This window comes from Nerophis lumbriciformis, linkage group LG08 (genome assembly GCF_033978685.3).
Source record: "Nerophis lumbriciformis linkage group LG08, RoL_Nlum_v2.1, whole genome shotgun sequence".
In the NCBI taxonomy this organism is placed as follows: Eukaryota; Metazoa; Chordata; class Actinopteri; order Syngnathiformes; family Syngnathidae; genus Nerophis; species Nerophis lumbriciformis.
Window position 1 is genome coordinate 13037491 of NC_084555.2, and position 26510 is coordinate 13064000.

A 26510-nucleotide genomic window follows, 5' to 3' on the forward strand; every position below is an offset into this window, starting at 1 on the left:
GTAAATACAAATGATTTAGTTGTGTATCCTTGAGCATTCATTGTAAACATTTAATTAAATGAGACGGAATAAACATAATTTAAAAAGTAGATCGTTAGAACAGGATATTTTATAGATGTATATGAGCTCTCATGAGTACCTCTGATGGCGTTTGGTGGGAGGTGACACTTTGTCGATTTTATTGGAATAAATTACTCCTTCGATGCTAACTGTTGTCTCCTGTCACATCCTGCATGCCCGTGGTTGGAAATTCCTAGCTTTCGAGTCGTATTTTGCTTATTTGCACAAGTGAGGTTTCAAGGCCAGGACGTCCTTAAGCGGACAGGAAAAAAAAAGCTCCGAAGATGACGGTTAGAACTTAGACTTCTTGTACAGTAGAGCTGCCTTCTTGTCGCTTTGACTTCCTTGCTACCCTGACTTCCAGAGAGTAATGAAGCGTGTTGTAAACACAGCATGTGTCCACTTTGTGTGCCTCCCTCAGATCCCCAGACAACTCTACACCACCAGATCCGAAAAGTTAATGTCGGAGCTGGTGGACTTCCATCAATGCATCCCGCACAATGAGGTGAGGAACGGCACACACGCCATATAATGACATGAATCCCCATCTGATATCAGCATAAAAACCTGTATTGACCTGCAACATGTACTCCAATTAGCACACAAGGTTGGTCTTTTCTTGTATTTTAGTCAAGTCATGTACAAAGGGTAAACATGGTAGACCAGAGCTGGGCAAATACAAACCCCGTTTCCATATGAGTTGGGAAATTGTGTTAGGTGTAAATATAAACGGAATACAATGATTTGCAAATCCATTTCAACCCATATTCAATTGAATGCACTACAAAGACAAGATATTTGATGTTCAAACTCATAAACTTTATTTTATTTTTGCAAATAATAATTAACTTAGTATTTCATGGCTGCAACACGTGCCAAAGTAGTTGGGAAAGGGCATGTTCACCACTGTGTTACATGGCCTTTCCTTTTAACAACACTCAGTAAACGTTTGGGAACTGAGGAGACACATTTTTTAAGCTTCTCAGGTGGAATTCTTTCCCATTCTTGCTTGATGTACAGCTTAAGTTGTTCAACAGTCCGGGGATCTCCGTTGTGGTATTTTAGGCTTCATAATGCGCCACACATTTTCAGTGGGAGACAGGTCTGGACTACAGGCAGGCCAGTCTAGTACCCGCACTCTTTTACTATGAAGCCACGTTGATGTAACACGTGGCTTGGCAGTGTCTTGCTGAAATAAGCAGGGGCGTCCATGGTAACGTTGCTTGGATGGCAACATAAGTTGCTCCAAAACCTGTATGTACCTTTCAGCATTAATGGCGCCTTCACAGATGTGTAAGTTACCCATGTCTTGGGCACTAATACACCCTCATACCATCACAGATGCTGGCTTTTCAACTTTGCGCCTATAACAATCCGGATGGTTCTTTTCCTCTTTGGTCCGGAGGACACGACGTCCACAGTTTCCAAAAACAATTTGAAATGTGGACTCGTCAGACCACAGAACACTTTTCCACTTTGTATCAGTCCATCTTAGATGAGCTCAGGCCCAGCGAAGCCGACGGCGTTTCTGGGTGTTGTTGATAAACGGTTTTTGCCTTGCATAGGAGAATTTTAACTTGCAATTACAGATGTAGCGACCAACTGTAGTTACTGACAGTGGGTTTCTGAAGTGTTCCTGAGCCCATGTGGTGATATCCTTTACACACTGATGTCGCTTGTTGATGCAGTACAGCCTGAGGGATCGAAAGTCACGGGCTTAGCTGCTTACGTGCAGTGATTTCTCCAGATTCTCTGAACCCTTTGATGATATTACGGACCGTAGATGGTGAAATCCCTAAATTCCTTGCAATAGCTGGTTGAGAAAGTTTTTTCTTAAACTGTTCAACAATTTGCTCACGCATTTGTTGACAAAGTGGTGACCCTCGCCCCATCCTTGTTTGTGAATGACTGAGCATTTCATGGAATCTACTTTTATACCCAATCATGGCACCCACCTGTTCCCAATTTGCCTGTTCACCTGTGGGATGTTCCAAATAAGTGTTTGATGAGCATTCCTCAACTTTATCAGTATTTATTGCCACCTTTCCCAACTTCTTTGTCACGTGTTGCTGGCATCAAATTCTAAAGTTAATGATTATTTGAAAAAAAAAAAAAAAAAGTTTATCAGTTTGAACATCAAATATGTTGTCTTTGTAGCATATTCAACTGAATATGGGTTGAAAATGATTTGCAAATCATTGTATTCCGTTTATTTTTACATCTAACACAATTTCCCAACTCATATGGAAACGGGGTTTGTATTTTGAGAGAAAAAAAATGTGTCTGGGGGGCCAACACTGCAAAAACTGAAATCTAAGTAAGATTAAATATCTCAAATAAGGGTGGTATTTGCTTATTTTCTGTCTGATAAGATAATTCTTCTCACTAAGCAGAGTGTTTTACTTGTTTTAAGGGTTTTGGTCCTAAAAGATCTCAGTAAGATATTACAGCTTGTTGCTGAGATTTTATGACCTATATTGAGTAAAACATGCTTGAAACTAGAATATCAACTGTTGCAAAGCTGTGTCATCAACACTCACAAGTAGGGATGTTCGATAATATCGGACCGCCGATATTATCGACCGATAAATGCTTTAAAAAGTAATATTGGAAATTATCGGTATCTTTCAAGATTATCAGTATCGGATGGATGGGTTTCCAAAAGTAAAATGTGTGACTTTCTAAAACGCCGCTGTGTACACGGACGCAGGAAGATGTACAGAGCGCCAATTAGTCCTTGAAGGCGCTGCCTTTGCGTACTGGCCCAGTCACATACTGTCTACGGCTTGACACAGGCACGAGCGAATGCAAGCATACTTGATCAACAGCCATACAGGTCACACTGAGGGTGGCCGTATAAACAACTTTAACATTGTTACAAATATGCGCCACACTGTGAACCCACACCAAACAAGAATGACAAACACATTTAGGGAGAACATCCGCACCGTAACAACAGAACAAATACCCGGAACCCCTTGCAGATGCTTGTTTTCATTCAGAAAAATCTACCTCTCACACGTGATGACTAGGAGAAAAAGTATTAGCCCACTGAAGCAGTTTTATTAATGTTCATGCACTTTAAAGGATGGCTGTGTTATCTACTAGTCTAGACTGAAGCAGTTTTATTAACGTTCATGCACTTTAAAGGATGGCTGTGTTATCTACTAATCTAGACTGAAGCAGTTTTTTATTTTTGTGCCTTTCTTGTTTTTATTTGCACATTTTTGTAACTCATACAAATATGTTAAGAACAGGGCAGATTGAGCCCAGTTTATAGTATACTCTGGATTGAAGCTGTGCGCCTTCATTGTTTTTGTAGCTGTTGTTTTGAGGCATGTTTAAAAAAAAAAAAAAAGAAGCACTTTGTGAAAGTCAAAGTTACAGTGTTTCCCATAGTTGTAGTGGGTATCAGGATTATTTCAGGGAGAGCATGTCCCAAATTCCAAGCTGCTGTTTTGAGGCATGTTAAAAAAATAATGCACTTTGTGACTTCAATAATAAATATGGCAGTGCCATGTTGGCACTTTTTTTTCCCATAACTTGAGTTGATTTATTTTGGAAAACCTTGTTACATTTTTTAATGCATCCAGCGGGGCATCACAACAAAATTAGGCATAATAATGTGTTAATTCCATGACTATATATATCGGTATCGGTTGATATCAGTATCGGTAATTAAGAGTTGGACAATATCGAAATATCGGCAAAAAAGCCATTATCGGACATCCCTACTCACAAGTATAAAACTACTTTTTTAAAGTATTAATTTCTTACTTCAAGCATGAAAAAAAAAATCATGACTTTGACACAATTGTTTCTCATATAAAACCAGATGACAGTCAAATGGACTTTGCGGTTTTATTTTCAATGAAACAATAGAAAATACGTACTCATATAGTAGTACACTTGTTATTAGTGAGAATATACTTATTTTAAGGTATTTTTGGGTTCATTGAGGTTAGCTCATTTGACTTGTTTTGGAAAGTCTTGACAAGCCAAATGTTCTTGTTCTATTGGCAGATAATTTTGCTTAGTTCAAATAAAATACCCCTAATTTTTGTTTTGTTTTTTCTTGTTTTTGAACACTGACTTTTTGCAGTGAAGGTGTATGTGTGTATAAATTATATATACACATTTAGCTGCAAAAATGTGTGTTTGGGTCCATTTTGTTCAGGAACACTATTACTAAAAGTCACAATGTCCGATAAGAGTTCTAAAAACATTATGACAGACCACCTCAAAAAAAAAAAAACGGAATGGAATTTTACAGTTTTTTACTACATTGATCGCGAGAGAGAGAAGTGACAGATCAACTTTGAGAAAACGTGAGTAATTTGCTGACTAAAGTATTGATCCCATCACGTTAGTATCGATCACATACTAATACCCACCACGGTATCGGCACTATCATAACCAGGAGTCAATCATGATGGCCGTATCGTCACGGTCTGGGTATGCATGAGTGCTCCTGTCACTGAGGAAGCTGCGGTCCATTAATGGAAAAAATATTTCCCATTAATACGTAGCAGTTTTCCACCATGACATCCACCATCTTTTCCTCGTTTCTCGCAGACGTGGCGACTGCCCAATGAATACCGAGCGTGTTTTCTTCTGTGGACGTCAGACGGCGAAGGCGGCGAAGCCACCGTGGTGTGATGCCATCTGATGCCACGCCCCCTAACATCCTCCCCATGTAGAGAGCAGTTAGGTGGTGAATTGCTCATAGTGAAGAATGTCTTGTTAGACAAGACAGCTCCACTACGGCTGCTCCAATACGATGTTTTCATGTGTCAATCAAATATTTATTACACATAATGAACGCTAGGAACACTTCCTGTACGCTACACTCTTGGCAAAGGCTCTTCTTTCCTCACAATGAGGTATTTATTATTCACACATGCTGGTATCTCACTTTAGACACTCTTGTTATGCCCAAAAGAGGATGAATGTATTCACTGATGATGTATTTAGGTTGTTCCAAAACAGTGTGATTCATTTTTTTTGTACACACATTTTACAATTAAAGTAACCAATGAAATGTTTTTGCGTTCCGAGTCTTTGCTTTTTTGACATGACCGCTAAACGGGCTGGACTATTAAAGGTAATCAAAATAGGACGGCATGTCTCGATGAAGTGTGTCACTCAGTGAACGCCGTAAGGGGACGCCTCTTTCACACAGTTAACCTGCAAAAACACTATAATCAAACTCAACTATGGGATGAATACTAAATTCTATACTTTTATAGCTACTGACCCAGTACCGATTCACGTAAATCAAGCTGTATTATATTTTGATACATTTGTTGCATGTTGTTGGTTGCGCATTTATTTTTTTGGCTGCTTTAAACATATAAACTTTTTATTGGTTGCAAATATTTTTTGTTACTAATTATTTTTTGATTGCAAATACCTTTTTGGTTTCGAATAATTGTATTGGTTAAAAAAAAAAAAAAAAAAAAAAAGGGTCTGAAAATCAATATTTGTTTGTCAATCATGTTTTAGTTACAAATGCCATTTTTTGGTTGAAAATCAATCTTTGGTTGCAAAAAAATTTATTTTTTGGTTACAATTTTTTGGGTTGCAATTTTTATTTTTTGCTTGCAAATATATTCTTGGGTTACACATTTTTTTGGAGACCGCAAATCTTATTTTTGGTTGCATTTGTTTGGTTACAATATTATTTCTGTTCACTAAAAATTAAAATTATTTATGGTTGAAAATTATTTTTTATTTTTTTGGGTTATGATCAACTTCAATCTAGTCGGCGAAGCCCTTTGACTGGTCAATCTTTAGTATTCACCCTCCAAACGTGTCGAGGGCTGAAGTAGTCAACAGACTGACCAATAAAAAAAGCTTATAACATATTATTCAGAGGAGGCCCCGCCAACTAGATGCAAGTTAATTGTACCAAAAAATGGATTTGTAATTATAGAAAAAAAAGATTTGCAACCAGTTTTCAAGCTAGCTCAATGCTAATTTACATTGGCTATGTCATATACGCGCTATTGATTACGATTTTACATAGCGATTTCAACATCTTCAAATTTGGCAATAAAAACTACAACTATGATGCACGTTGCAATCAAACAGATGGTGTGCAATAAGTACAATACACACAGTATAAAAACATTTTAAGATTCAACAAGGCTGGCATGTTCAACTTGATTGCAAAGACTACTTCCTGACTGCAACAGCACGCCTAGGACAAACTGAAATGAATGTATACCGTATTTTCCGCACTATAAGGCGCACCGGATTATTAGCCGCACCTTCTATGAATTACATATTTCATAATTTTGTCCACCAATAAGCCGCCCCGGACTAAAAGCCGCGCCTACGCTGCGCTAAAGTGAATGTCAAAAAAACGCTGCGCTAAAGTGAATGTCAAAAAAACAGTCAGATAGTTCAGTCAAACTTTAATAATATATTGAAAACCAGCGTTCTAACAACTCTGTCCCAAAATGTACGCAAATGTGCAATCACAAACATAGTAAAATTCAAAATGGTGTAGAGCAATAAATAGCAACATAATGTTGCTCGAACGTTAATGTCACAACACACAAAATAAACATAGCGCTCACCTTCTGAAGTTATTCTTCATTCGTAAATCCTTCGAATTCTTCGTCTTCGGTGTCCGAATTGAAAAGTTGTGCAAGCGTGGTATCCAAAATGGCCGGTTCCGTCTCGTAGAAGTCATCGGGAGTCAGTGTCGCTGTTGTTCTGTGAATCCTGCCTTCCGGAAAGCTCGGACCACAGTTGTGACCGAAATATCTGCCCAGGCATTTACGATCCACTGGCAAATGTTGGCGTATGTCGTCCGAGGCTGTCTGCCCGTCTTAGTGAAGGTGTGTTCGCCTTCGGAGCTGTGTGAAAAAAGCCACCCGGCCTCTTCGCGTAAACTTCCCTTAACCACTCGCTCATCTTTTCTTCATCCATCCATCCCTTCGAGTTAGCTTTTATGATGACGCCGGCTGGAAAGGTCTCTTTTGGCAAGGTCTTCCTTTTGAATATCACCATGAGTGGAAGTTAGCATGGCAAGCTAGAACCACAGTGAAGGATGACTTCTCATTCCCTGTGGAGCGAATATTCACCGTACGTGCTCCCGTTCCACAGTGCGGTTCAGTTGCTGTGAAATACGGTAGTAATCCGTGTGCGGATGGAGAGATTGCGTCTTTTTATGAACCAGATCGTTTAGTAGGAGCCATTTTGTGGTCTTTACAGATGTAAACAGGAAATGAAACGTACGGTGATATCCGCGCGTTTTTTCTTCTTCTTCCGGGGGCGGGTGAAGCGCTTCCTGTTCTATGGGGGCGGGTGAAGCGCTTCCTGTTCTATGGGGGCGGGTGCTTTCCTTGGCGGTTGCTTGCGTAGAAGAAGAAGCGCTTCCTGTTCTACCGGGAAAAAAGATGGCGGCTGTTTACCGAAGTTGCGAGATCGAAACTTTATGAAAATTAATCGTAATAAAGCGCACCGGGTTATAAGGCGCACTGTTAGCTTTTGAGAAAATTTGTGGTTTTTAGGTGCGCCTTATGGTGCGGAAAATACGGTACTTGCAAATGAGACTCAGAAAGTGGAAGAAAGCAAGACAGGTATGTGAGCTACAGCGTGACCATATTTCCACATTTTTAATTTTTGCTGGGGTGTTTGTGGAGAACCAAATAGGATATTTTATTAAATACTATTTAAAATAGTGCTACAAAACCAAACACCAGTGAATTTGGCACGTAGTGTAAATCGTAAATAAAAACAGAATACAATGATTTGCATTTAATTGAATAGACTGCAAAGACAAGATACTTTGAACTGAGAAACTTTGTTATTTTTTTGTAAATTTTAGCTCATTTGGAATTTGATGCCTGCAACATGTTTCAAAAAAGCTGGCACAAGTGGTCAAAAAAGAGTGAGAAAGTTGAGGAATGCTCATCAAACACTTATTTGGAACATCTCACAGGTGAACAGGCTAAGTGGGAACAGGTGGGTGCCATGATTGGGTATAAAAGCAGCTTCCATGAAATGCTCAGTCATTCACAAACAAGGATGGGGCGAGGGTCACCACTTTGTCAACAAATGCGTGAGCAAATTGTCCATCAGTTTAATAACAATTTTTCTCAACCAGCTATTGCAAGGAATTTAGGGATTTCACCATCTACGGTCCGTAATATCATCAAAAGGTTCAGAGAATCTGGAGAAATCACTGCACGCAAGCAGCTAAGCCCGTGACCTTCGATCCCTCAGGCTGTACTGCATCAACAAGCGACATCAGTGTGTAAAGGATATCACCACATGGGCTCAGGAACACTTCAGAAACCCACTTTCAGTAACTACAGTTGGTCGCGACATCTGTAAGTGCAAGTTAAAACTCTCCTATGCAAGGCGAAAACCGTTTATCAACAACACCCAGAAACGCCCCCGGCTTCACTGGGCCCGAGCTCATCTAAGATGGACTGATGCAAAGTGAAAAAGTGTTCTGTGGTCTGACGAGTCCACATTTCAAATTGTTTTTGGAAACTGTGGACGTCGTGTCCTCCGGAACAAAGAGGAAAAGAACCATACGGACTGTTATAGGCGCAGAGTTGAAAAGCCATCATCTGTGATGGTATGGGGGTGTATTAGTGCCCAAGGCATGAGCAACTTACACATCTGTGAAGGCACCATTAATGCTGAAAGGTACATACAGGTTTTGGAGCAACATATGTTGCCATCCAAGAAACGTTATCATGGACGCCCCTGCTTATTTCAGCAAGACAATGCCAAGCCACGTGTTACAACAGCGTGGCTTCATAGTAAAAGAGTACGGGTACTAGACTGGCCTGCCTGTAGTCTAGATCTGTCTCCCATTGAAAATGTGTGGCGCATTATGAAGCCTAAAATACCACAACGGAGACCCCGGACTGTTGAACACCTTAAGCTGTACATCAAGCAAGAATGGAAAAGAAATTCCACCTGAAAAGCTTCAAAAATTGGTCTCCTCAGTTCCCAAACGTTTACTGAGTGTTGTTAAAAGGAAAGGCCATGTAACACAGTGGTAAAAATGCCCCTTTGCCAACTTGTTTGCAATGTGTTGCTGACATTAAATCCTAAATTAATGATTATTTACAAATTTTTTTTTTAAGTTTCTCAGTTTGAATATTAAATATCTTGTCTTTGCAGTCTATTCAATTGATTACAAGTTGAAAAGGATTTGCAAATCATTGTATTCTGTTTTTATTTACGATTTACACAAAGTGCCAACGTCACTGGTTTTGGGTTTTGTATATAAACACCAAAAAACAGTATTTGACTATTTAACTTGTTTTGCTATACACAGAGACAGGTTTTGAGTACCAGCTGCCTGAGGTGAACCTTTAATCTGGTTTAACGCCGCTGATCACCTGGTGTGTGCGAGCCTCGGACGAACATCTCTGCTACATTTGCCTTTCGCCTGAAATAATCTCGCAGGTTAATCTTGTTTGCTGCTATTCCCATTAGGACGTCACTTCGCGCTACTCTTACCGGAGCAGCGCGAAGTAACGGCTGTGCTGGCTCGCGATTGTTCACACTTTTGACTTTAATGATCTCGGGGACTATGGGAAGGAAAATAAAACAATGACAATTGCAGGGGAGGCTTGCATTTTATTCTCTACAATGCTGCAGTGTAAACACAAACAGAATGCAAGATGAATAAGATCATATTTGATCAGACGCACACAAAGACACTGCAAACCTGCACATATCAGAATGGAACGAAGCTCCAAGAAACAACAACTTTACACACGCAGGATAAAAACACAGTTAAGGTCTTGGGCTGAACGTGTGAGGTGTGCACGTGTGTTCCAATGTAAGGCCTCTTTTAAAGTAACACAATGTCTAGAAAGAACACAGCAAAGAAGACTTACAGCTACTGTTCAGGACGCTGTCCATCTTGCATCGGACCGCAGTGGCGTCTGAGGGGTCACTTGAGGAGGTTCTGCAGCATGGCGGTGGCATACGTAGGCCGGGCCTGCTTGTTCTCGATGGCTTTCTTCAGGTACTGAATCCCGTCGCAGCGCTCCCAGATTTCCTCAAACTGCCTGGGAAGGATCTCGGCCCCTCTCTTCCGGGTCAGACCCGTCTCTTCCAGACTCAGCTCGCACATTTCCATGTCATCTTTCCCTGTCAGACATGAATAAATACCACGACAACATCACATTTTCTATCCGTTATCTTTACTTTAAGAAACCCGTAAAAAAATTTTTATTTTTTTTTTAAATGCTTTTCTTCCTGTCACTCACATCAGTGATATGGAGAGACACAGACCCTTACATAAAATGTCTCAAAGCGTGGGAAAGGTAGCAAACACAGGAGTTGATTAAGGTGATTAAACAACCATTTATGCGAGTCAGAGCTTTTCTTCTAGTCACACACACCAGTGACTTAAAGAAATGCAGATCCTTTCCGAAAAAGTGTGAAAAACTTATGTGAATCAGCACTTTTCTTTCCGTCACTCACACACACCGGTGGCTTGGAGAGAGGCAGTCTCTCTGAGAAAACGTTTCAACTGTTTAGGTGAGCCAGAGCTTTTCTTCATGTCACTCACACATACCAGTGATGTGAACCGACACAGACCCATACAGAAAAAGTGTCTCAAAGAGTGGGGAAAGTAGCAAACAATACAGGAGTTGATGAAGGTGATCAATAAAGCACAGGCATTAAACAACTATTTATGTGAGTCAGAGCTTTTTTTCTTGTCACTCACATGCACACCAATGACTTAAAGAAATGCAGATCCTTTCAGAAAAAGTGTCAAAAGCCTATGTGAATCAGCACTTTTCTTTCCGTCATTCACAGACACCAGTGGCATGAAGAGATGCAGACTCTTAGAGAAAAAGTTTCAACTGTTTAAGTTAGCCAGAGCTTTTCTTCATGTCACTCACACATATCAATGATCAACACAGATCCTTACAGAAAAAGTGTCTCAAAGAGTGGGGAAAGTAGCAAACAACACAGGAGTTGATGAAGGTGATCAATGAAGCACAGGCATTAAACAACTATTTATGTGAGTCAGAGCTTTTCTTCTAGTCACATACACCAGCAACTTAAAGAAATGCAGATCCTTTCCGAAAAAGTGTCAAAAGCCTATGTGAATCAGCACTTTTATTTCCATCACTCACATGCACCAGTGGCATGGAGAGATGCAGACTCTTTGAGAAAAAGTTTCAACTGTTTAGGTGAGCCAGAGCCTTTCTTCATGTCACTCACGGATATCAGTGATCTACACAGATCCTCACAGATATCAGTGATCGACACAGATCCTCACAGATATCAGTGATCGACACAGATCCTTACAGAAAAAATGTCTCAAAGAGTGGGAAAGGTAGCAAACAACACAGGAGTTGATGAAGGTGATCATTGAAGCACAGGCATTAAACAACTATTTATGTGAGTCAGAGCTTTTCTTCTTGTCACTCACACGCACACCAGTGACCTAAAGAAATGCAGATCCTTTCAGAAAAAGTGTGAAAAAATTATGGGAATCGGTGCTTTTCTTTCCGTCACTCACACACACCAGTGGCATGGAGAGATGCAGACTCTTTGAGAAAAAGTTTCAACTGTTTAGGTGAGCCAGAGCTTTTCTTCATGTCACCCACAGATATCAGTGATCGACACAGATCCTCACAAATATCAGTGATCGACACAGATCCTTACAGAAAAAGTGCCTCAAAGATTGGGAAAGTAAGCAAACAACACAGGAGCTGATGAAGGTGATCATTGAAGCACAGGCATAAAACAATTATTTATGTGAGTCAGAGCTTTTCTTCTTGTCACACGCATGCACACCAGTGACTTAAAGAAATGCAGATCCTTTCAGAAAAAGTGTCAAAAACGTATGTGAATCAGCACTTTTCCCCCCCGTCATTCACACACACACCAGTGGCATGGAGAGATACAGACTCTTTAAGAAAAAGTTTCAACTGTTTAGGTGAGCCGGAGCTTTTCTTCATGTCACTCACACATACCAGTGATGTGGACCGACATGGATCCTTACAGAAAAAGTGTCTCAACGATTGAGAAAGACAGCAAACAACACAGGAGTTGATGAAGGTGATCATTGAAGCACAGGCATTAAACAACTATTTATGTGAGTCAGAGCTTTTCTCATGTCACTCACATGCAAACCAGTGACTTAAAGAAATGCAGATCCTTTCAGAAAAAGTGTCAAAAACGTATGTGAATCAGCACTTTTCTTTCCATCATGCACACACACCAGTGGCATGGAGAGATGCAGACTCTTTGAGAAAAAGTTTCAACTGTTTAGGTGAGCCAGAGCTTTTCTTCATGTAACTCACACACATCAGTGATCGACACAGATCCTTACAGAAAAAGTGTCTCAAAGATTGGGAAAGTTAGCAAACAACAGAGGAGTTGATGAAGGTGATCATTGAAGCACAGGCATTAAACAACTATTTATGTGAGTCAGAGCTTTTCATCTTGTCACTCACACGCACACCACTGACCTAAAGAAATGCAGATCCTTTCAGAAAACGTGTGAAAAAATTATGGGAATCAGTGTTTTTCTTTCCGTCACTCACACACACCAGTGGCATGGAGAGATGCAGACTTTTTGAGAAAAAGTTTAAACTTTTTAAGTTAGCCAGAGCTTTTCTTCATTTTACTCACACATACCAGTGGTGTGGACCAACACAGATCCTTACAGAAAAAGTGTCTCAACGATTGGGAAAGGTAGCAAACAACACAGGTGTTGATGAAGGTGATCATTGAAGCACAGGCATTAAACAACTATTTATGTGAGTCAGAGCTTTTCTTCTTGTCACTCACATGCACACCAGTGACTTAAAGAAATGCAGATCTTTTCAGAAAAAGTGTCAAAAACCTATGTGAATCAGCACTTTTCTTTCCGTCATTCACACACACCAGTGGCATGGAGAGATGCAGACTCTTTGAGAAAAAGTTTCAACTGTTTAAGTTAGCCAGAGCTTTTCTTCATGTCACTCACACATACCAATGATGTGGAGCGACACAGATCCTTACAGAAAAAGTGTCTCAAAGAGTGGGAAAGGTAGTAAACAAACTAAATTATTAATACATAATAGCATATGTTCCTAAATAGGAACTATTATGAGTTTTTTTACATTTAAAATGTTTCCTAGTGCTGTATGTAACATGTTTTGGATAAGCTTTGGGTTTTAACTTTGCTCTACAATCACTTTTTAAATTACATTTTTTTTTCAGCTGTCTTGCAGCTGGCCGTTTGTGGGAGCGTTTCCAGATTGCAATTAAAACCAAGTCCAACCACCTTAAAAAGTATAGCATTTATCTTTTAAAAAATGTACACTGTTAAAATATACATCTTGAAGTTTTCACCACTATTTTCTCCAGTCACAGTTAAAAATAAGCTGAAAATAAACATTAACAACATTAGGTACACCTACTGCCTGCATTAAAAAAAAAATCCTGCTTTTGGCCGAATTTACGTAACTTTGTTATTATGCGCATGCCAATATTATATGAAAATAAGACTTTTTGTGTTTCCTCATCGCCTGAAGCAGAGGGGAGAAGTTCCTCTCCTACGGGTTAATGTCCAAATAAGGACATCCACCTGGCTGTAACGTTACAACTGCAAAACCCCGAGAAAAATAAGGTCCAAAACTGCGTAGAAACTCATGCCAAAATGTATGACCCTTATGATTTGATACTTTGGCAATGTTTAACATGAGTATCCGACTTTGTAACAACATTTATAAGACAGAAAAGACGAACGTCATCATAGATCTCCTTTAAGTGAATTGTCAAAAACATTTAAGTGCAAATGAAAATACAGCTTAAACACTTTAGTTGTAGTTTTTGCAGTGGTGTGCCGTCAGGGCCAGCAAGGCCTTCTCTGCAGGCCCAACAGAAATCATGTGCATAATTAAAGATGAATGTCATTTTCGATTTACTTTCCCTAAACATCTAAAGGTATTCATATTCTCTTCATGTCTTATTATGCTCCTTCCAATGCTGTGGTTTTTAGTTTTAGTTTGTATCCAATCAGAATTCAGCTAGCTTATGTTGCCATGCTGTACCAAATCTGCTCCGAGCTTTCAGAATCAACAATGCGGGCGTCTGTGCACTGTAAGTGAACGGGCACATACAGTTGATAGACAATCCAATCCAATCCACTTTATTTATATAGCACATTTAAACAACAAAAATGTTCCCAAATTTCCAATTGCGATAGCCATTTAGATCACGACTTGTTGTCAGTAAGGCCTTCTAGCTGGCCTCACGCTGTGATTGGATACTCACTTGGGAGTCCCAAGTGAGTATCCAATCACAAGTTGCGAAAACAGGAAGTGGCACCGGAACCATACGAGTCATGGAAAGCCACAGAAAACTCACCGGTACAATAACCACGAAGATAAAGTGTTTGTCTTACACCTTGTAATCCTCTGTGGACAGACGAAGCCAAGCAATGCAGGTTTAGCGAGCGGTGCGCGCTCCCGCGAAGGAAATACATTTTTGGCAGGCAATCACATTTTGGCACAACACCGGCGGTGAAATGGGGAAATCCCCGCCACTTTCACACAAATCAAACGACTACGACGGTATTACTGGTTTATACGACGTCAGATGGGTGCTACAAATTGTGGGTTCAAATATTTTAATTCTTTATTTTTTAATGTTTCATTTGTTTTATACAATTATTCTAATTTTGACAGTACTACGTAAGATATGTTTTAATTGCTGAAGCGGGTTTATTGAATGTTAAACGCGCCATAAAATAGACCCTTTTGTACACTGTTGCAGGCATACTTGCCGACCTTGAGACCTCCGATTTCGGGAGGTGTGGGGGGCGTGGCTAAGAGGGGAGGAGTATATTTACAGCTAGAATTCACCAAGTCAAGTATTTCTTATATATATATATATATATATATATATATATATATATATATATATATATATATATATATATATATATATAAGAAATACTTGACTTTCAGTGAATTCTAGCTATAAATATATATTTCTTTTATTGTATATACATATATATATAAAAGAAATACTTGAATTTCAGTGTTCATTTATTTACACATATACTTGTTGAGTTAAGGGTTGAATTGTCCATCCTTGTTCTATTCTCTGTCACTATTTTTTTAACCATGCTGAACACCCTCTCTGATGATGCATTGCTGTGTGGCACGCACAAAAGTGCTTTCATCAAATGCACTAGATGGCAGTATTGTCCTGTTTAAGAGTGTCACAACATTGCTGTTTACGGCAGACGAACTGCTTTACGGTAGACCAAAACGTGACTGCTGTTGTTGTGTGTTGTTACCGCGCTGGGAGGACGTTAATGAAACTGCCTAACAATAAACCCACATAAGGAACCAAGAACTCGCCCTCGATCATTCTACAGTTATAACGTCATTGGGCAGGCACACCGTTTATATTGTGGCGGACCTGAGCCTGCCTGAATTTCGGGAGATTTTCGGGAGATAATTTGTCCCGGGAGGTTTTCGGGAGAGGCGCTGAATTTCGGGAGTCTCCCGGAAAATCCGGGAGGGTTGGCAAGTATGGTTGCAGGGGTTCAATGGCCAGTAGAGTGCACGTGTGTTTTTGTATAGTATCTCCAGCCGTGTCCATGTGGTGACATCAATTACGGTATTTTGAGGGGAAGTCGGACTAAGTAGGACATCACTGAAGGCCTAGGTGAGAAACGCATAGCCCACCACTGAGTTATTGCACTTAAAAACACTTCTTTATGATTTTAGCTGCAGACTTTTGTTTGATATTGTCATTACTGCCACAAGTGGTGGAAAAGTGTGTTAAAACTGAGTGCCCACAGCTGAGAAACAGATATTTTTTGGCGGACGTCTACGGGGCACTTGTGGCACAATTAATGGTTAAGAAACACTGGTTTAAAAAACAAAAGGCAAAAAGTGTAGTTTTCTTTTGCACACAGTTTTGGAAAGCCTTCACTATGGTTTGTGTTTTCCGAAAGATCAGGTTTAACGACAAAAACCTACAAATTGCCAAAAAGCAAAAAACAACACTGTTGTTTGTGTCTGTGTAAACAATGGAAACTGTAGTCTGTAAACATGGAGGACATACAGTACATGTACAGTCGTAGTCAAAAGTTTACATACACTAGTAAAGAACATAATGTCATGGCTGTCTTGAGTTTCCAATACTTTCTACAACTCTTATTTTTTTGTGATAGAGGGATTGGAGCACATACTTGTTGGTCACAAATCACAAATCTGACCACAGAACTTTCCTCCAGAAGGTCTTATCTTTGTCCATGTAAATTTAGCTGTTTGGCCACAATACCCAGCAATATGTTTAGAGGAGAAAAAGTGAGGCCTTTAATCCCAGGAACACTATGTCTACTGTCAAGCATGGTGGTGTTAGTATTATGCTCTGGGCCTGTTTTGCTGCCAATGGAACTGCCGCTTTACAGAGACAGGACAACCTAAAATCATCAGCCCGGAGGTTGGGTCTTGGGCGCAGTTGGGTGTTCCAAAAGGACAATGACCCCAAACACATGTCAAAAGTGGTAAAGGAATGGCTAAATCAGGCTAGAATTAAGGTTTTAGAATGGCCTTCCCAAATTCCTGACTTAAACGTGCGGACAACGCTGAAGAAACAAGTCCATGTCAGAAAACCAACAAATTTATCTGAACTGCACCAATTTTGTCAAGAGGAGTGGTCAAAAATTCAACCAGAAGCTTGTGGATGGCTACAAAGAGTGCCTTATTGCAGTGAAACTTGCCAAGGGACATGTAACCAAATATTAACATTGCTGTATGTATACCTTTGACCCAGCATATATGGTCACATTTTCAGTAGACCCATAATAAATTCATAAAAGAACCAAACTTCATGAATATTTTTTGTAACCAACAAGTATGTGCTGCAATCACTCTATCACAAAAAAAATAAGAGTTGTAGAAATTATTGGAAACTCAAGACAGCCATGACATTACGTTCTTTATAAGTGTATGCAAACTTTTGACCACGACTGTACATGCATGGTAAATGCCACAACAAGTGTGCATTTACTGCACCAAGTTGCATTATTGACATACATTATTCCAAACTCACATATATGCTCAGAGAGTTTTGTTGTTTTAGGTCGACTCACCTGCCACCAGCACAATGGGTCGTTTGTCCGGGTGGAGCTCCATCTGTCGTGCTATCCAGGGTCCATCAAAGTGTGCATACCACCAGCCTTTCTTCTTATTCTGGGGGTCCTTGTACTGGTCGGCCGGGCGGATGAAAGGGATGCGGAAGTAACGTTGCTGCCGGTTCATGGCTACTTCTTGGTGCTGAGCCAGCATGGCCGGGGCTGGGTTTTGTTGAGCTGTAGGGCAATGCGTGCATTTAGTGGACAATCAGACAGTGGGGAAAGCTGGACCAGGTCTTCAATGCAAGGACATACTCCCACAAGAATATTTATACATGGCTGGACTTTGGCGTGATTGAAACGTGTTCAAACTGATAAAACATTTTTTATTTGCAAATAATCATTAACTTTAGAATTTGATGCCAGCAACACGTGACAAGGAAGTTGGGAAAGGTGGCAATAAATACTGATAAAGTTGAGGAATGCTTATCAAACACTTATTTGGAACATCCCACAGGTGTGCAGGCTAATTGGTAACAAGTGGGTGCCATGATTGGGTATAAAAACAGCTTCCCAAAAAATGCTCAGTCTTTCACAAGAAAGGATGGGGCGAGGTACACCCCTTTGTCCACAACTGCGTGAGCAAATAGTCAAACAGTTTAAGAACAACGTTTCTCAAAGTGCAATTGCAAGAAATTTAGGGATTTCAACATCTACGGTCCATAATATCATCAAAAGGTTCAGAGAATCTGGAGAAATCACTCCACGTAAGCGGCATGGCCGGAAAGCAACATTGAATGACCGTGACCTTCGATCCCTCAGACGGCACTGTATCAAAAACAGACATCAATCTCTGAAATGAAAATTTGATCTGAACGTTTGTGATTGGGTCAGAATATTCCGGATGGTGCATTAACATGAATCATTATTTATTCCGGTTAGGCTTTTAATTTAAATGGTATTTGAATTGTGTCCATTTTGGGTTATTTTTGGTTAAGGTTGAAAATCAATGTTGATTCAATGTTTATTTATAAGTACCATTACAACAACTAAAAGGCTGTTGTTGAATCAATTCTGGATGGATGATGATTTTTCAATGTCGAAATCCTCTCCATTGAAATGACGTTTCAATGATGTTGATGGAGTAGAGGCCAGCAAAATCTCACGGGACTTGAATTTCAAACAAGGCATTAAGGTCAAACAAAAAGAAGAAGGCTTGACTCTAAACAGTGATGTAAATTGTGTACAAATTAAGAACAGTAAAAGAACATACGTGTTAGTTATTGCTATGAAGTGGAAAAGGCTCAATTTGAATTCTCCCTCCTCCCCCTCCCCTCTTCGACTTGACCCTCCTCCTTGGCTATAGCATTAGTGAAATGGCAATTTATTGCAAATTGTTTTCCAACGTGTTTCTTTCTGGGAATGAAAAACAGCGGTGGTCAACCGAGCCAAGATGGCTGTTCTGCAGCAAGCAGCGCACAACCTATCTGAGTACATGCAAGAGGCCTAAATCTTCCTGCAAAAAGCAAATACGAGCAAAAAATCTAAGTATGCAATGGAATAGATCCCTATTCTTTATCAAAAAAGATTTGTCCAGTGATATTAAAGGGGAACATTATCACCAGACCTATGTAAGCGTCAATATATACCTTGATGTTGCAGAAAAAAAGACCATATTTTTTTTTAACCGATTTCCGAACTCTAAATGGGTGAATTTTGGCAAATTAAACGCCTTTCTAATTTTCGCTCTCGGAGCACCGGGAAGCAATCCGCCATTTTCTCAAACACATTACAAACACCGAGTCAAATCAGCTCTGTTAATTTCCGTTTTTTCGACTATTTTCCGTACCTTGGAGACATCATGCCTCGTCGGTGTGTTGTCGGAGGGTGTAACAACACGAACAGGGACGGATTCAAGTTGCACCAGTTTGTTCCGCACACTTTACCGACGAAAGCTATGCTACGACAGAGATGGCAAGAATGTGTGGATATCCTGCGACACTCAAAGCAGATGCATTTCCAACTGGACTGGACAGATCAGCTTTCAGGAAAAGAGAGCGGATGAGGGTATGTCTACAGAATATATTAATTGATGAAAACTGGGCTGTCTGCACTCTCAATGTGCATGTTGTTGCCAAATGTATTTCATATGCTGTAAACCTAGTTCATAGTTGTTAGTTTCCTTTAATACCAAACAAACACATACCAATCGTTGGTTAGAAGGCGATCGCCAAATTCGTCCTCGCTTTCTCCCGTTTCGCTGGCTGTCGTGTCGTTTTCGTCGGTTTCGCTTGCATACGGTTCAAACCGATATGGCTCAATAGCTTCAGTTTCTTCTTCAATTTCGTTTTTGCTACCTGCCTCCACACTACAACCATCCGTTTCAATACATGCGTAATCTGTTGAATCGCTTAAGCCGCTGAAATCCGAGTCTGAATCCGAGCTAATGTCGCTATAGCTTGCTGTTCTTTCCGCCATGTTTGTTTGTGTTGGCTTCACTATGTGATGTCACAGGAAAATGGACGGGTGTATATAACGATGGTTAAAACAGGCACTTTGAAGCTTTTTTTAGGGATATTGCGTGATGGGTAAAATTTTGAAAAAAACTTTGAAAAATAAAATAAGCCACTGGGAACTGATTTTTAATGGTTTGAACCCTTCTGAAATTGTGATAATGTTCCCCTTTAAGTATTATTCGTTGGTCGCGTTCCCAGACATGTCAAACTATCTGGTGCTTCAGACTTTGTTCTACATGACAAAACCGATGAAAGCTTGGAAAAGCATGGAGGTCTGTAACTACTTTGTGTGTGGCTGGGTCAAGGACATCCTGGATAAATCATTCATATTCATCCTGGATAAATATGCATAGCTTTTGCTCGGGCAAAGTTACATTTTATGATTTAACTTTGTGTCTACAGGCATGTTTGTTGCACGTGTCCCGTCTATCAAACTATAACTATACATGTTAACATTGTGTATGTGCTGAAAGTTTCATTTATGATTGCTGCCTTTGGTAAAAGCTTAACTCTTTTAGGTTTTACTCACATTTGCTTTCTTTTATTTAGCCTCGCCAAGTTGGTGTTTGACTAAACATCCGCAGCAAAAATCAGTTTTTAAGAAATACAAATAATATCAAGATAATACTTAAATGGGAAACACAAAACGTTAAAAGTATATCAAACAAACCTTTAAAGGGGAACATTATCACCAGACCTATGTAAGCGTCAATATATACCTTGATGTTGCAGAAAAAAGACCATATATATTTTTAACCGATTTCCGAACTCTAAATGGGTGAATTTTGGCGAATTAAACGCCTTTCTAATATTCGCTCTCGGAGCGATGACGTCACAACGTGGCGTCACATCGGGAAGCAATCCGCCATTTTCTCAAACACCGAGTCAAATCCGCTCTGTTATTTTCCGTTTTTTCGACTGTTTTCCGTACCTTGGAGACATCATGCCTCGTCGGTGTGTTGTCGGAGGGTGTAACAACACAAACAGGGACGAATTCAAGTTGCACCAGTGGCCCAAAGATGCGAAAGTGGCAAAAAATTGGACGTTTGTTCCGCACACTTTACCGACGAAAGCTATGCTACGACAGAGATGGCAAGAATGTGTGGATATCCTGCGACACTCAAAGCAGATGCATTTCCAACGATAAAGTCAAAGAAATCTGCCGCCAGACCTCCATTGAATCTGCCGGAGTGTGTGAGCAATTCAGGGACAAAGGACCTCGCTAGCACGGCAAGCAATGGCGGCAGTTTGTTCCCGCAGACGAGCGAGCTAAACCCCCTATCGACCCTAGCTTCCCTGGCCTGCAGACATCAACTCCAAAACTGGACAGATCAGCTTTCAGGAAAAGAGCGCGGATGAGGGTATGTCTACAGAATATATTAATTGATGAAAATTGGGCTGTCTGCACTCTCAAAGTGCATGTTGTTGCCAAATGTATGTCATATGCTGTAAACCTAGTTCATAGTTGTTAGTTTCCTTTAATGCCAAACAAACACATACCAATCGTTGGTTAGAAGGCGATCGCCAAATTCGTCCTGGCTTTCTCCCATGTCGCTGGCTGTCGTGTCGTTTTCGTCGGTTTCGCTTGCATACGGTTCAAACCGATATGGCTCAATAGCTTCAGTTTCTTCTTCAATTTAGTTTTCGCTACCTGCTTCCACAATACATTCGTAATCTGTTGAATCGCTTAAGCCGCTGAAATCCGAGTCTGAATCCGAGCTAATGTCGCTATAGCTTGCTGTTCTTTCCGCTATGTTTGTTTGTGTTGGCTTCACTATGTGACGTCACAGGAAAATGGACGGGTGTTTATAACTATGGTTAAAATCAGGCACTTTGAAGCTTTTTTTAGGGATATTGCGTGATGGGTAAAATTTTGAAAAAATCTTCAAAAAATATAATAAGCCACTGGGAACTGATTTTTAATGGTTTTAACCATTCTGAAATTGTGATAATGTTCCCCTTTAACGAAGTGATCACTGCAAACTTGTGCGTTCTTCGACTCAGCTCTCTTAGACTGGAGTGTGTGCTACTTTTCTCGTTGTTGCTTTGTAAAATCTTTCAGGCTTCCGCCCTTCTTGATTACCTCTCGAATAAACGTTTATCCTTTTCGCCTTTTGAACGGTTCGTACCGCCGAAAACAACGCTATCATAGGTAATTTTTCTTCGAGAAAGGCTAAATGGCACCTAGTGCCCTTTGACAACAGACGCTGGCTTGACCACCAGGCATATTTATATGCCGGACGTGAGCCAGATGCGACGTCATATGCAACCCAGCCATAAGCCCCTATGCATACGGAAGTCGATTGCGTCTCGCTACGTCGTCAACCTTCGCTGTTTGCCAGCAGTGGCGTAAGGCAGATGCGGCAAATGTTTGTTTACTTTAAAGATGCTATCACACGTGATGTTCTGCTTTGCTTGTGCTCTTTTTAAAATTTTTTTTCGCCTGTCTTTATTAAGAAGAAGACGGTTTAGAAGACAACATTTTTGGCGAAATATGCCATTTCTACTCTTTTCTGGGTTTCCGATCTGCCATCTTTCTCCTCGCATTCAATAGTGTAGGGAGGTCTGCGAGCTCACTTCGCTTCGAGGGACGTACTTCGCCCATCCCCACTACCTGAAGGATAATTCGAATGCCTCTGATTGACATGAACGTGCAAAACAAAGGAAGGAGGGCAAAAACAAGGGTAGTTGAGGGGTACTCGAATTGAGCCTAAATACACCTTTCTTCTTCCTACTCCTTTTCGGACAAAATATGTAAAATATGTGATGTGTCATATTTAAACTGTATACATGTTAAAAATAAACTTCAACCAAACAATAAAGTGGATTGTACAAAAAAAAAAAATCAAGGGACCGCACCGAGACAAACTGGACCCTATTGCTAAGGCTCGCTATCTCGAAAAAATAAGTCAAATTGGTGGAATTGATCCATATGAGCACATCTAATGGACAAGAGATTTGAGTAAGCTTCTGCCATTGTCGAACCCAAACTTGTCTATATCTCGTCAACGGAGTCCGTTTTTACACCGATGAAGAATTTCAGAACGTAAAATCTGTTAAGGCTCATTGTCCTTTGTTGAAATTGCGCTTAATCTGCGGCTTTCATCTCTTATGCGTTTGAGATGGAGTGAGGGTGCCTGGCCTCATTTCATAAGCAGGTTTTCCCCAAAAAACATGCCCATTATTACTTTTAAATTATTTGATCACTGCGCCACTTCTTCGAAAAGAATACTCATAATTTGTGTGCTTATTCAAGACTAAAAGTAAACGGACAACATGCTTTTTTCCAAAATACCGTACGTTGTTGGTGCCCTGCAGCTAGTTTGGCTAACGCTAACAGCCTACTAAATGCTACTTTGTGTACCGTATTTTTCAGGGTATAAGTCGCACCGGAGTATAAGTCGCACCTGCCGAAAATGCATAATAAAGAAGGAAAAAAACATATATAAGTTGCACTGGAGTATAAGTCGCATTTTTGGGGGAAATGTATTTGATAAAACCCAACACCAAGAATAGACATTTGAAAGGCAATTTAAAATAAATAAAGAATAGTGAACAACAGGCTGAATAAGTGTGCGTTATATGAGGCATAAATAACCAACTGAGAATGTGCCTGGTATGTTAACGTAACATATTATGGTAAGAGTCATTCAAATAACTATAACATATAGAACATGCTATACGTTTACCAAACAATCTGTCACTCCTAATCGCTAAATCCCATGAAATCTTATACGTCTAGTCTCTTACGTGAATGAGCTAAATAATATTATTTGATATTTTACGGGAATGTGTTAATAATTTCACACATAAGTCGCTCCTGAGTATAAGTCGCACCCATAAGCCAAACTATGAAAAAAACTGCGACTTATAGTCCGAAAAATACGGTAACTAAGTAAAACAGGCTGTGATTCCAACTTACCAGTCTGAAAATGCAGTGAACACACCAACATGTACCAGGTGATGGCGTTAAAAGTCATGTTTGATCATCTCACAGCTGCTATATAGGCGATTGTGGCAGTTAATGATGCTGCACGTTCGCGCCATGTTTTTGAACTATTTAAAGAAAAATAACTAAACTTAAGCAGAGTGTCTTGTATTCAGCCATGTAAATAAACTATTCAAAGTCCAGCAAGACCCACAATGTAAAGAGTTTCCACGTCACATATACAAGCCCTATAGAATATATTTAATTATTCCATTCAGATACCATTACCTGGCTGTTAGTGACTGTGATGTTACTAGCATGGCCTATGTGACAGTGTGGACTTGTGTTAGTTGTTCCTTTGTGTGTTGTCTGTCCAGTGCTCTGAATATGTGTTTTGACTTCCGCTGGCTACCACACCTGTCCCTGATTGGCAACTGGGATACACCTGTTCCAGGTTGCCAATCAGGCTCCTATATATGCCAGCCCTGTCCATCAGAAGGGGCTGAATAATTGTAGTTTGTACACGGTTGTTCTCTGTTCTCAGTTTGCTTTGCTTTGCTTTATCAATTGTGTAAGATGATAACTATTTTTATTCTGTTCTCATTATAATCACTGACAAGTAGACAACTTTGGCATGCTCCTTGTTTAACTATACCTTAAATAGAGTAATAAAGTGATTATTTTTAATTAGGCATATTAAAAACTTACAAAGAAAGGTTTTTAAGTGGTCCTTTTAATATTAATATTGTTTCAATACATAATGCAATGCATATTTATATAGTTGTATCAATGTTTGTCATTGTCAGAATAGGTTGGAAATTCAGCGTTATTTCAATGTTGATCATAGTGAGCACTTTCAATGTTCCTTTCAACGTCAGACATCAATGTTGATCTCAAAACTGATGTCTGACCAAATTTCAATGTTGATTCAATGACGTTTTGCTATCAGGGTTAGGTGTTAAGGAGACCTACGCACGGTAGGTTTTTGCCTCGTGTGAGTAAGGCATTAGTACAGTATGTGCAACAGCTTTGCTTTACCGCAAAGATCCATTCCCTAATGACCTTATATAATCAATTTTTGGGAGCTGTCAAATCTAAACATGCTTATCAGCAGTATGCTCTCAAGCATTTTAAACAATGTGTGTGTGCGCGTGTGTTTGCAGTGAGCTGTCAAATTAGCATGAGTTGAACCGGACCAAGCATGACCGGCAGTTACTTGTTAATTGGAATAAATATTTTGAGCACATAGAAGGCGGCTGTGCGTTTTCAGGGCGCTGTTTTTCGCTGACTGATTGAACTTTCCCAGGCTTTTTTAAAGGCGGGTCATTAATCCCTGCCAATGAATGTGAGCAGCGGGGAGGACGGAGAAAACAAAACAATTATTACTTGTTTGGCATACAACTACATTGGAATGAGAACGAATGGAAACATTTTTTCAACCGACCGTAGTCAGTGACAGACTTCGGAGCCCTCTGATCACTGCCGTCGTCGTTGCGTTTCTTGTTCTTGGACTTCCATGCGTGGTAGACCTTCAGACGGCGGTGGAACTCCTCTCGACAGGCTGCCAACAGATCTATGTCTGTCCAAACACAAGACACACTATTGTTACTAATGTGACATTCACTTATCGCAAGATTCATATAATATTCGTAATAGCTACATACAAGAAGTTTAAGTATCCTCCAGACCTTCTGGAATTGAACTACAAATGCATTCTAGTACACAACCAAAATACATTACTCCCAATTAGGCATCGGGTGAATCATTTACTTCAGACACAGGAGTGCTAAGCCCAGTTGCTAACCAAAACAGCAGCACCCATCGAGGCATGTAAACAGTCTGTCGTTCACTTTTGTAACTGAGTTTGATTATGGTCTTACATTGTGAAAAGTAAGTCTTATCCAGAGATGAAGGTTTCATTAGATTCAGCTTTGCACCATATTAGCTTCATCCAAATGGAAGAAAGAAATACCATTTTATCCAATGTTACAAACACAGAATTTGAAACCTATGATATACGTGCAGAAAAAACTAATTTTTCATTGCGTTGCTATGGTTCTGCCAGTTGAATACAGTCTGAAAATGTCTTCATAAGCACCAGAAATAACAAACCTGATCTAATTGACAAAATCCTGAATATTTTCCCTCCTGAATTTAAATTGCTTACAAATATGCTGTAATGTATCGTGGTTTGACATAACAGTTTAGGCGAGAAGTGGTGTCATCAATGTTTAAATGGAACATCTTTGGAATAACACCTTGCTGTCATAAAAATGCAAGTTGATATGTGGACTTTGAAGACAGTGTTTCTAGTATCAACCATTGCATGACATGGATTTTCAGCCAGATGTCCTTGGGATGTCACAGTAAGCTTGACTTTGCAGCAGTGGCCATAAAGACGTAAGCCGGGCAGCCAGTGGAAAGTCATCTGATCTTCATGCAGACTGATTTGAAGTTGGCTCTGAATCAGTCAGAAGGGCAGAGGTCCACCATCCTCCATAATGGAGATAACTTCCTCTCTGCGCCGCTTTAAAAAAAAAAGCCACGCTAATGAGTGGCAACAGCTGTGGGAGCGCCCTCAGATCAGTCTTTTAATTCGACGGGTACGAGTTCTTGCCAGTCGCAGTGCTCCCTACAGCTGCAGGCTCAGCTTTTTGGCAAATCTGCTGGATGCTTTAAAATAACAGAGAGGAATCCACAAAAGTGCGAAGGAAACACACCCACAGAGCCGGGTTTCCTCACCACAGGAAGTGTTGATGACATCTCGCAGCTCAGCATACTTCCACTTGCTGAGGTCATACTTTTTCACGCCAGCAGCGGCTTTGGTTGCCTGCACCTGAGGGCCCCTGCGGGGAAAGAGCAGGTGATGATGTGTGTCTAAGCGCGAGGCACAAACAGAAAAAGACAGCAAGTGTGC

General features: G+C 40.2%; 2 protein-coding genes across 8 annotated transcripts in view; one reads left to right on the forward strand and one right to left on the reverse strand.

Moving 5' to 3' along the window:
* The window catches only part of impg1b (interphotoreceptor matrix proteoglycan 1b), a 78100-nt gene extending 72995 nt beyond the window's left edge, over positions 1–5105 (forward strand). For all 5 annotated transcript variants that reach the window (XM_072913644.1, XM_072913645.1, XM_072913646.1 and 2 more), the window contains 2 exons: positions 482–565; positions 4636–5105. In XM_072913644.1, coding sequence (XP_072769745.1) covers positions 482–565; positions 4636–4719 — 168 coding nt within the window. In that variant the 3' untranslated portion in view covers positions 4720–5105. The remainder of the gene's footprint in view (positions 1–481; positions 566–4635) is intronic.
* A 4550-nt stretch (positions 5106–9655) lies between these two features.
* The window catches only part of myo6b (myosin VIb), a 103775-nt gene continuing 86920 nt past the window's right edge, over positions 9656–26510 (reverse strand). For 2 of the 3 annotated variants that reach the window (XM_061968327.2, XM_061968326.2), the window contains 4 exons: positions 26336–26439; positions 25038–25172; positions 17168–17386; positions 9656–10194 (listed from right to left, as the gene is read on the reverse strand). In XM_061968327.2, the coding sequence (XP_061824311.1) occupies positions 9995–10194; positions 17168–17386; positions 25038–25172; positions 26336–26439 (658 nt within the window). In that variant the 3' untranslated portion in view covers positions 9656–9994. Of the gene's footprint in view, positions 10195–17167; positions 17387–25037; positions 25173–26313; positions 26440–26510 lie in introns of those variants that run through there. The other variant, XM_061968328.2, reaches the window with a different exon arrangement.